Source organism: Mobula birostris, chromosome 14, assembly GCF_030028105.1.
Source record: "Mobula birostris isolate sMobBir1 chromosome 14, sMobBir1.hap1, whole genome shotgun sequence".
Lineage (NCBI taxonomy): Eukaryota > Metazoa > Chordata > Chondrichthyes > Myliobatiformes > Myliobatidae > Mobula > Mobula birostris.
The window spans coordinates 59,406,759-59,418,901 of NC_092383.1; the positions used below are offsets into that span (position 1 = coordinate 59,406,759).

Genomic DNA, 12,143 nt, shown 5'->3' on the forward strand with positions numbered 1-12,143 from the left:
GAGAAAAATCAGGTGAAGAATCAGCCCGATTATCCTGGTGCATCCTATTATGGTCAGTCATAGTGAACTTCCTTTTCTTGGACAATCTCTCAAGTTTAAGGATGACACCTATGCATGTTTTGTTTAACCTTTGCAAACCAGCTAACACCTGGAGTTGACAGAGCAAAATCTTAGTCCAATGCTGAGAAGATCCATTATGATTAGGGACCAGGCTCTGCTGCATAGACTCAGTGCACACAATATGGAATTCCCACTAGCTGTAGGAATCCAAATACCTTAAAGCTTACACCATTCTTAAAGCTCTGCAGTAGTATCAAAAGAACACTGGAACAGGCAACAGTTTCCAAAGTGTGACCTCAGCACAATTTACTGCAACTTTTAGTCTAATATAGGAAAAAGAAAAGCAACAAAAGTAAATAAAAGAGTAATTATCCTGACTAAAAATTCATTTTTCATGTTTTTTTTTCAAATATATTGGTTCATTTTGCACCCTAACAACATATCAGTGAGGTGAATTAGGCTAAGGCTTAGCAATATGCACAGAATAATGGTCGGCATAACATGGTAGCATCACAGTTTTAATTTGTAAAGTACAAAAATTGGAAGGTCACTTAATGAGTAAACTGTAACCTTTCTCAGGTTTCAATCAAGCATTGCTAATTGTGAAATCTTACTTACTTGTACATGAAGGGAGCTACCGTTGCTGTGTTGGGATGGCTGTTCTGTGTTGGAGATGGAAGCTTGATGACGTTGCTATTGATGGACATTTTCAGACCACCTGTACAAGTGTGCTTTGGAGAACTCACGGAGGAGACAGACAGCTCTGAAAAATCTTCGTTGTCATCTAAAAGCAAATTGGAGAAACTATAGGACTTCCAGCTAACATCAGATTTACGGTGTCTTTGACTGGAACTGCTTTTAGGTTTCTCTGTATCTGTTGCACTTCCACAACTCGACAGCTGCAGTAGATTATCATTTGAAATACTGAATCTGGATTTACACTTTCCCCTGGGAGGAAGAGTTGCAACGCCCTTCTGCACATCATTCAAAACCTTGCTCCTTGCGTGATTCAAGCCAGCAATTCGAGAGGCTTTTGTAGAAGCCACTTTTCCCCTGGAGTTGGTTCCACCACTGTCACTCTTCTGTTCCTTTTGACCTCTGTCTGACATTTTTGATGCTGACTTCTGCATGTTCTGAGTTTTATTCAAAGCTTGAACAGTTCCCTTCCGTGGTATCCGTGGACTGTTATATGCAGATTCCCCACTATCTGCTTCAGTATTACCTAATTCAGGATTCCCAAGTTCCACTGAATTATCCTGCCCCTTGTTGTTCAAAAAGGTTTCAATTCTGCCCTCTGCAGTATTTCTAGAAGTTTTACTGTGATATTTCAGTTCCTCCACTGATTTATTTGCATTAGATAAGCCTTTTTCATATCCTGGGCTAGGAGCCTTATCCAGATCATTTATTGAAGAAGAAACGGTGAGATTTAGCTGCCTGGCAGTCTGCTTGGAGGACACGTCCGAGGTTTGTTTTCTATTTGGTGGTAGGTTTCTGGATTGAGACGTGGTTGAAGTATGCTGATGTCTTGTTGAATTTAACTGCATGTTCCCATTCATGACAGGCAGTTGAGTTATGTTGTCAGACAGATCTGAAAGAGATGGAAGATACAATCTACGTTTAATCATTGTTTCTGATTTAAACAAGCAAGTAAAATCGAAGTAATAGAATATAAATGCCTCTAGAAAATATTGCAGTGAAAGGAATATTGCCAGCAAATCATGTTTGGATTTGCTGGCAATAAGTTTTAAAATAAACATCTTTTAAAGAAGTTTAGATCTATTTTTATTTAAAGACACAAGTGTTGGCCCTTCTAACCCAACAAGCCCACACCACCCAATTACATCCATATGACCAATTAGCCTAGCAACTCATACGTCTCAAATGTGGGAGGAAACTGGAGCACCCGGAAGAAACCCATGTGGTAATGGAGAGAATTAACGATCTCTTTACAGACAGCAGTGGGAATTGAACCCGGGTCACTGGCAGTGTAAAGTGTTACACTAACCACTAGATTACCATGCTGCCCAAACAGATATAATGGAAAAATAATTAAGGTGGATTGAAAGGTCTAATTTTCACACTACAGATACACAGCACCTCAAGTGGTTTGCTACCCTTCCTTAAAAGAAAACATCTGGAATTATTCATGTTACAGCTGCTTTCTTCTGGATGTGACAGAAGATTTCCTCCAGTTGTGCTAAATGAAACCAACCTGTAATATGATATTTCCAATTCAACAAAATATCTCAATTTATGCAATTTTTAGCTGAGTACATTATTAATGTTCAGCAATTTTAAGATTATAATACTAAATTATAAGTATATATCTCTACATCAAAAACCACCAAAACTGAAACTCACATTTAATGACAAAGAATTGCAATGTGCCAAAAGTTTATTATCACAGTCTTACATAGAAAATTTCTTTCGCACATTTCTTTCTGGTAAGTGTGATCATAAAATCTACGCAAACTAGTGAATGACAATTGGAAAAAATTCAGCATTCTGAGGTTAATGGGAATAAAGCCACAATACCTATCCAATCTGACATCTCAGTTTCCATTCTTGACTCATTGCTTTTCTTGGCATCATATCTACATGATCCAATAATTCAGTAAATGTTACGTCCCACCCAGTATTCAAGCAGCACATTCACCCTTCAGTACCACTCCCAATGAGAAATTTTCACGAACACATTTTAAATTTTTAACCATCTGCTTGCCAGAAGTCTTAAAAATGTCTTTGCCAGTTGGTTAACTAGTTTCAGTTGTTGGTAGCTCAAAAACTTTGTATCTTAAATAAATACTGCAGCAACATAACTTTAATACTATAATAATATCAAGCTGATAATCAGTATCTGAAACATGATTGCATATGAAGACAAAATTAAAATTTGATCTTATTTCCACAGCTGATCTGATTTGCACTTCTCTCTTCGTTGTTTTCCAAGCGATGTCTGCAAATGAATTACTGACATTCAAGATCACTGATTTCTAACTATTGTACGGCTTCATGTAAGTGCAACATCTTAGCGTTTATATTCTTTTGTAGATCTTTTCCTTTTTGGAGCTGGGAACTTTAAAGCTTTATTAAGTGCCTGATAAGAAGCATTCCTGTAATATTTTTCCTACTTCAAATGCCCAAGTTCTAAAAGCTGTGTTTGTTAAATCATGCAAACAGAAGATTGATAGTTACAAAATTAATAGTATGTATGTATGTATGTATTTATTTATTTTGCGATACAGGCTCTTCTGGCTCAACAAGTTTGTGCTACCCAGTTATACCCAGTGAGCAATGAACCTACTAACCAGTAAGTACCTCTTTGGGATGTGTGAGGAAACTCACACGGTCACAGGGAGAACATACACACAGCAACTGACCCTGGGTTGTTGCACTGTAAAGTGATATGCTACCTCGACGCCGACAAAAGAAAGTGGACACACTTCAAAGGCGTTGTCCACCTGTCGCAAACTTCTTCCAGTAGTAAGAGGGCAGTTACCTGAGGGGACGGCTAAAGAAGGTGCATGGACAGTATGGGGATCAAATTCATGGCTTTGGTATTTCTAGCACCAGGCTCTGACCAGCTAGCTAACCGTCCCTGCAATAAGATGAACATACCTTGTAGACATTGCAGCAATTCTGATGGTTATGAAGGTCCCAATCACAGAAAATATCAGGTATGAAAATAGTGTCTATTGATTGGTACAACTAAGCTATTTTAATAGCCAAACTGCTCACACACTTTAGCTGCAAATTTAACTGGATAGCAAATTAGAAAAAAGCTTCATTGTGCACAGTGGCATGCATAGCATCAGTCTGCATTGAAAGCTAACTTAATGCCAATACAGCCCTTAGCAGATCAAGTCTCCAGCCCATGCATGCAGCCTTGCGCAATACAGTATAATCAATAGGAAGTGCCTGTATGAACTATTTAAATGGATCATTAATCAGCTACAGGCTGGCTTGTGATATGCTTCTATATTTACTTCTTTTTGAGGTAGGCTCAAGTTACACAAACTTAGAGATGAAATACATTTTCTAGGATGTTTTGCTGATTCAAAACCTCTGCATAGATGAGGTGCTCAGTGGTATTAGTGCATTTATGCAAAATTCCTTTGGAATAAGCTGAGGGTCACATATTAAGCCAAATTGGTATCAGTCAAGTAAGTCTAATGAGAAAAAACAGGATATAAACACAGCAGGTACGATGGTCTGAAATGCATTTATTTTAATGTAAAGAGTATAATGGGTAAAGCTGATAAGCTTGGTTTCTATAACAGATAAAATATTGTGGTTTCATGCACTAAACCAGGAGAATTAAAACATAGAACTACAATATTTTAGCTATTACAGAAACTTAATTGATGGAAGTGGGTAGACCTGGTAAAGTTCCAGGATAAGGACACTTTAGGTGAGAGAGAGAGAGATGCAAAACAGATGATGGATTTGCCATTATTTTCAGAGAATGCCACAGCTGCACTACAAGAGAACATCTTGCGAGGCCACATTGGAAGAACTAATGAATAAGAAAGGTGCAACTTTGTTGTAACCCACAGTAGTTTTCATGTCTGCACTGTATGCTATTGCAAAACAACCAATTTCCCAAAAGACAGTATTTTAGTGATAATAAACCTGATTCTGATTCTATCATATGTTGACTTTATACTAGAGAGTTCCTAATAGCCAGTGAAAGTGATAGGAGCAGGTATGCAGGCATATAATGGAAATATGCAAAAACAAAATGATTATTGAAATAATTTTAACTTCTCTAATATTGACTGGGACTCTCTTGGTATCAGATTCTTAAACAGAGCAGAATTTGTTAGGGGCATCCAGGAGGATTTCTTGAAACAATAAGTAGACAGTCCAACAAAGGAGGGGGCCATACTGAATCTTGATTCAGGGAACGAGCCTGGCTAGATGAAAGTTTCAGTTGGGGACAATTTTAGGAACCCTAACTATAACACCATTAATTTTAATATAGTTAAGGATGAACAAGTCCTAATGTGAACCTTGTTGTCATCGTTGTAGTGCAGAGGCGGCGTGTGGTCCAACAAATGGTGCAAATTATTTTCTTGGAAGTTTTATTGTGATCACAAGACCCTGCTAGACAATGGTAATGTAGAATACTGCAAGCTCGGTTCACTGGTTCATTGGAAGTGGTAGGGAGGTGTGGGAAAGAGCAGAGACTTCTGGGGGTGTGCTGGAATCCATATTGAATTGAGGGCTGGCCTCACCCATTGGTGTTGTCCTCTGGTGTTTGCTCAGCGTTGGCCAGTGGAAGGCAAGCTGGACCAGGACAACATCCACCATCAATCTTCAGGCCAGGCCACTCGCTGGCTTGGACCATACATATTTTTTTTTCTTTTCTTTTGTGATTTATGCTTTTATTCTATTATGTATACTATATGTGTTATATGCTGTGTGTTGTTGGTATTATGTTTTACACCTTGGTCCCAGAGCAACGCTGTTTCGTTTGGCTGTATTCAGGTACAACTGAATGGCAATTAAAATTGAACTTCAAAGTGCTGAACTGGGGGAAGAATAATTACAATGGTATTAGGCAGGAACTGGACATCCGCCAGTACTTCAAGTAGAATGAGAGAATGGTAGAATAGGGGTACCGTTTGGAGATAGATTCAGATCCGACATCTGACAATGCCCTCTAGTATTTGACATGTCCATCCTAGGAAGAGGATTATCTATCCCATCAACTCTTCTCATAATTTAGTACAATTCAATCAGGTCATTCACCAGTCTCCAATGCTCAATATCCTGGGATAAATCCCATCAGGCTCTGAAGACTTATCCACCTTAATGACTTTTGCCAATTAAAACTGAATAAGATTTGTAAAATAGGACCTCTCCTACACAAAGCCATGTTGACTACCTCCAAAAAGCTCAAGCTATTCCAATATGTGTAAATTCTTTTGCTTCGACTTTTCCGCAAAAAAAGATCTAATGAAGGTTAAGAACTTAAAACAAGAAATTTGGAGTAAATAAACGGCCCACAAAACATCCTTAGCTATGACGGAAGCAAAGGAGAAGATTGTTGCAGTGAAAACAACAGGAATTCTGCAGATGCTGGAAATTCAAGCAACACACATCAAAGTTGCTGGTGAACGCAGCAGGCCAGGACTGACAAAGGATCTCGGCCTGAAGCGTCGACTGTACCTTTTCCTAGAGATGCTGCCTGGCCTGCTGCGTTCACCAGCAGCTTTGATGAGATTGTTCCAGTGCCTTGACAGAGATCTTTGTATCTTCTTCAGCCACAGGCAATGTGCCAGAAGAATGTAAAATAGCCCATGTTATCAGTTTGTTTAAGAGGGCCAACAGGGACAAATCAGGGAATTACAGACTGAAAAATTATTGCAGAAGATTCCTAGGGATGGGATTGGCTTGCACTTGTATGTATTTATTACGGACAGTGAACACGGCCCTGAAGGTTGTGTCTCACAAATTTGATTCGAGTTTTTTGAGGAAATAATTAAGATGATTGATGAGGCTAGGGCAGGGAATGTTATCAAAACGGACTTTTAAAAAAAGCATTTGACAAGTTCCCTCAAGGTAAGCTGATCCAGAAGATTAAGGCACATGAGAAGGGCTGACACTTGGTTTGAGTGAATTGAAAACTGGTATTAAAAATCAAAATGTAGCAGCACAGGGATGTTTTCATGACTGGAGGTCTATGACCAGAGGTGTTTTGTAAGGATCAGTGTTGGAACCTCTGTTCTTTTCAGTATATGTTAATGATTTGGATAAGAATGCTGGCAGTCTGATTAGTAAATTAGCTGAAAAATGAAAATTTCTAGAGTTGTGGATAGTAAAGAAGGTTGTGATAAAATAGACTAGATGTTGTTTAGTCCTAGCAAGTATGAGGTGATGCATTTTGAAAGGTCAATTGCAAGAGGAAGGATTGCGGGTCCTTTAGGGGCACTGATGTTCAGAGAGGTCTTCAGGTGCTAGTACATAGCTCCTTGATATTAGCAACACTGGTGGACAGGAAGTTGAAGAATGCTCATTGATCAGGCAGTTGAGTATAAAATTTGGAAAGCCATGTTACAGCTGTGTAGAACTTTGATTAGGTCACATACGGGGTATTATGTACAATTCTGGTCACCACACTCCAAGAAAAATGTGGAGACTTTGGAGATGGTGCAGGAGAGATTTATTCCATAAGATCATAAGACATAGGAGTAGAATTATGTCATTTTGCCCATCAATTCCATCCTGACTGATTTATTATCCCTTTCAACCACATTCTCCTGCTTTCTTCCTGTTACTTTGACGCCCTCACAAAGAAAGAGCCTATCAACTTCTGACATGGCCTCCACAGCCATCTGTGGCAAAGAATTTCACAGATTCAGCTCCCTCTGGATACAGGTATTCCTCTTCATCTCTGTTCTAAAGGGACATCCTTGTATGCTGAGGCTAGGCCTTCAGAAAATAGACATTGCCACTATAGGAAACATCATCACCACGTCCACCGATCTAGGCGTTTCAATATACCCATATAACCATATATTAATTACAGCACGGAAACAGGCCATATCAACCCTTCTAGTCCATGCTGAACTCCTACTCTCACCTAGTCCCACCGACCTGCACTCAGTCCATAACCCTCCATTCCCTTCCTGTCCATATATCTATCCAAATTAACTTTAAACGACAACATCGAACCTGCCTCAATCACTTCTGCTGGAAGCTCGTTCCACACAGCCACCACCCTCTGAGTAAAGAAGTTCCCCTTCATATTACCCCTAAACTTTTGCCCTTTAACTCTCAACTCATATCCTCTTGTTTGAATCTCCCCCACTGTCAATGGAAAAAGCATATCCACATCAACTCTATCAATCCCCCTCATAATTTTAAACACATCTATCAAGTGCCCTCTCAACCTTCTACGCTCCAAAGAATAAAGACCTAACTTGTTCAACCTTTCTCTGTAACTTAGGAGATGAAACCCAGGCAACATTTTAGTAAACTTCCTCTGTACTCTCTCAATTTTATTGACATCTTTCCTATAATTCGGTGACCAGAACTGTACACAATACTCCAAATTTGGCCTTACCAATGCCTCATACAATTTCAACATTACATCCCAACTTCTATACTCAATGCTCTGATTAATAAAGGCCAGCATACCAAAAGCTTTCTTCACCACCCTATCCACATGAGATTCCACCTTCAGGGAACTATGCACCATTATTCCTAGATCTCTCGGTTCTACAGCATTCTTCAATGCCCTACCATTTACCATGTATGTCCTATTTTGATTAGTCCTACCAAAATGTAGCACCTCACATTTATCAGCATTAAACTCCATCTGCCATCTTTCAGCCCACTCTTCTAACTGGCCTAAATCTCTCTGCAAGCTTTGAAAACCTACCTCATTATCTACAACGCCACCTATCTTAGTATCATCTGCATACTTACTAATCCAATTTACCACCCCATCATCCAGATCATTAATATAAATGACAAACAACACTGGACCCAGTACAGATCCTTGAGGCACATCACTAGTCACCGGCCTCCAATCTGACACACAGTTATCCACGACTACTCTCTGGCGTCTCCCATCCAGCCACTGCTGAATTCATTTTACCACTTCGATATTCAATAGGTGTCAAGATGATTTCCCCCTCATTTGTCTAAATCAATCCAAAATGTAGCTGGATTGGAGTGTATTAGCTATGAGGAAAGAATGGATAAACTTGGGTTGTTTGCTCTGGAGCATCAGAAACTGAGGGATGATTTGGTAGAAGTACATAAAATAATGAAAGCCATAAACAAGATAGAGAATCAGAGTCTTTTTCCCTGGGGTGTAAGTGTCAAATACTCGAGGGCGTAGCTTTATGGTGAGAAGGGGAAAATTTAAAGGAGCTTTCTGACAGAAGTTTTTGCTTACAGTGTGGTAGGTGGCTGAAATGCACTGGCAGGCGAGTTGGTAGAAGCAGGTACAATCACAACATCGAAGAGGCATTTAGACAGACTCATGAACAGGCAGGGAGTACAGGGGAAGAGACCACATGTAGACAGATGAAGTTAGTTTAGAATGGCAGCATGGTCAAGACAAGTCGAAGGTACTTGGTCCTCTGCTGTTCTGTATTGTATTGTTCTAAGTCAAAGGAGGGGAAAGGAGAGAAAAGGAAAGAATAGAAGAGATGCTCGTAGCATGATGTCTTGTCTGCCTAGAATGCTCAGACAAAATTGTGACCCAAATTTCAGCAAAACGCATTTACTCTTCCACTCAAAAGTCATTCAGAATCTGGTTTATTATCACTGACATTTGCTATTTTGAGGCAGTAGTACAGTGTAATGATAGATATACTAAAAATTACAGTAAGAAACATATATAAAAATCATTTCAACTATACTGACAAACTTAAAAATCACTTTTTTGAAAAAAATGAACAAAAAAATTACGGAGAAAATACGTGGAAGCATTTAAATAAACTTATTAATTTATAGAAGGTCTAGATTAACTGCTCAGTTAATTTCCTCACAGCCATTCCCTCTATTGAAAGGTGGGAGAAGCACTCCCTCTTTGTAACACAGAGTAGGATAGTCAAGGGGATTCCCACTGGAATTGGTGGCAAACTGTGATCCTTGCTGTTTTTCAGAGTCAGAACATATTTGTGAAAAACATCATAGACATCAAACTTTATATTAGGACTTCCATATTCATGGAGAAACATCAGCAGTTAATTGAGAACCCAACAGTTCTAGAATATTTTCAGGGTGGAATACCAGGCGTCAGGTCTTTGTTAAGGATGTTCCCAACTTGTTACACATGCAAATCGGAACTTCTGTGCAGGTTATTGACCATTTTCCAAAGGTGACTGTAGAAATTACATTTTTGATCTTCCCTATCTGCAGCCAGAAAGTCTTCTAATTTAACTGTTGTTTGAGGAAGGACACTAAAGCTTCTGGTTCAAAGACAATTATCTACATTTTGTTCTCTTTTCAGAGACCATTGTGTGAAGGCAGCATACAGAATTACTAGGATTATTAATTTTATATTGCATCACCGGTGCCAAGCTATATCGGCCCTAGTGCCCTTCCCTAGAACAACATCAGTGGCATGGAGAGGGGAGACTTGCAGCCTGGGCAACCTTGCTCTTGCCTGCACCCTGGAAACCTTCCAAGGTGCAAATCCATGGTCTCACGAGACTAACGGATGCCTATTGTGTCAATGCCACTGACTGGTCAGGGCTGTGTTTCAGTTCCAACCTTCTTCAGCTGCTTCACTCATCCTTCCATCATGCAGTCAGAAGTGGGGATGTCTTCTCATGAATGCAGCATGATTAAGTTCATTCACTACTACTCAATACATATGGAAACTGAGACTGAAGGCATCTCCAATAACTCTGAAGCAAGTCAGCACATTGCGGCAAAATGCAGTGCACTTGTTTGGTGACCCATAAAGCACCCAGACTTTCACCTGCTCAACTACGACTGCATCACTACAAAATCCCCATCGATTTCTCATCAATCCCACTCTAATAGCTCCTCCCAAACCAGCAATGTCAGCCACCAGAGAGAGCAAGGGCAACAAATACATGGAAACATGGATAACAGCCAAAGATGCAGCAAACTCATCCCTCGCTTCCTGAAAGAACCAGGGTCACATTCAGTTCAACCTTGGGCACTTATCTATCCTAATATTTTTCAAAAAGTTCCAGCACATCCTCTTTCTTAACATTAACATGTTCAAGCATATCATCCTGCTTTACACTGTGCTCACAAATGGCAAGGTCTTTCTTGCTGATGAATACTGAAGCAAAGTATTCATTCAGGACCTCCCCTACCTCTCTGACTCCAGACACATTTCCTCTTTTATCCCTGATTAGTGCTACCTTCACTCTAGTCACCTTTCTGCTCATCAAAAATGTGCAGAACACCTTTGTATTTTCCTTAACCCTACTCGCCAAAGCCTTCACACGCCCCCCTCTAGCTGTCCTAAGCCCATTCTTCAACTTCATCCGGGCTACCAAGCAACTCTCTAAAGCCTTGTCTGATACTTGTTTCCTAAATCTTAACTAAGCTTCTTTCTTCCTCTTGACTAAATGTTTCACATCTCTTTTCAACCATGGTTCCTGCACACCACCATCCTTTCCCTGCTTCAAATGGAACATAGCTACCCAGTATGCTCCCTGAACAACCTCCGCACTTTTGCTGAGTAAATAGAGTCACAGAAAAGGCCCTTTGGCCCACGCTGAGCCATTTAAACTCCTACTCCCATCGGCCTGCACCAGGACCATAGACCTCTGTATCCCGACCATCCTTGTAACTATCCAAACTTCCCTTAAGTGTTGAAATTGAGCTCGCATGCACTACTTGCACAGGCAGCTCATTCCACACTCTCACAACTCTCTAAGTGAAGAAGTTTCCCTTCATGTTCTCCTTAAACTTTTCACATCTCACCTTTACCCTTAACTCATGACCTCTAGTTGTAGGAACACAATCTGTTTGTAATTTACTCTCCTAAGTATTCTGTGAACCCAACCCACAAATATTTAGTGGGCTCTGGGTTCCAACTACTTCCATTTGGTGTAGATCAAATCTTCTATCTGTAAGTCACCTTGGCCTATAGAGCTCTAGACATCTTAGCCATAGTCTCCCATCTTCACACTCTACTCCTCCCATCTTTGTCTATCTGTTGTGGTTTCCTTTTCCTCTCTTTGTCTGTCACCAACTATCACTCATCAACTACAGCCTCCAAGCTCCAGTCCCGCCTGGCACTACCTGCTTGTCGTTTTACATTCCTTCTCATTCTATCATTTGCCTTATAATCTTTTCTTGCCACTCCACCTCTCCTCTTCGTATCAACTATCTGGCCCCTCTATTCTCAAACGTGATGCAATACCAGTAGTGACTGAAACTCCCAAACTCCCAGAACATTACCTAGGATACATGTAAATTACCTGTCTGTGGTTACAGGTAAATGGGTCACACATCCAACGTTCAGGCCTTCTAACTCTTGGAACTTAAATTTAGCAAGTAATAAACTTAACCAAAAATACTAAGATATTGTACGTAGTAAAATATTAATTATGAAAAATGTTTTACCATATACA

General features: G+C 39.9%; 1 protein-coding gene across 6 annotated transcripts in view; it reads right to left on the reverse strand.

The window, feature by feature from the left end:
- LOC140209923 (neuron navigator 1-like) overlaps positions 1–12,143 on the reverse strand; it is a 672,220-nt gene that overhangs the window by 447,102 nt on the left and 212,975 nt on the right. For all 6 annotated transcript variants that reach the window (XM_072278589.1, XM_072278590.1, XM_072278591.1 and 3 more), the window contains one exon: positions 679–1,648. In XM_072278589.1, coding sequence (XP_072134690.1) covers positions 679–1,648 — 970 coding nt within the window. The remainder of the gene's footprint in view (positions 1–678; positions 1,649–12,143) is intronic.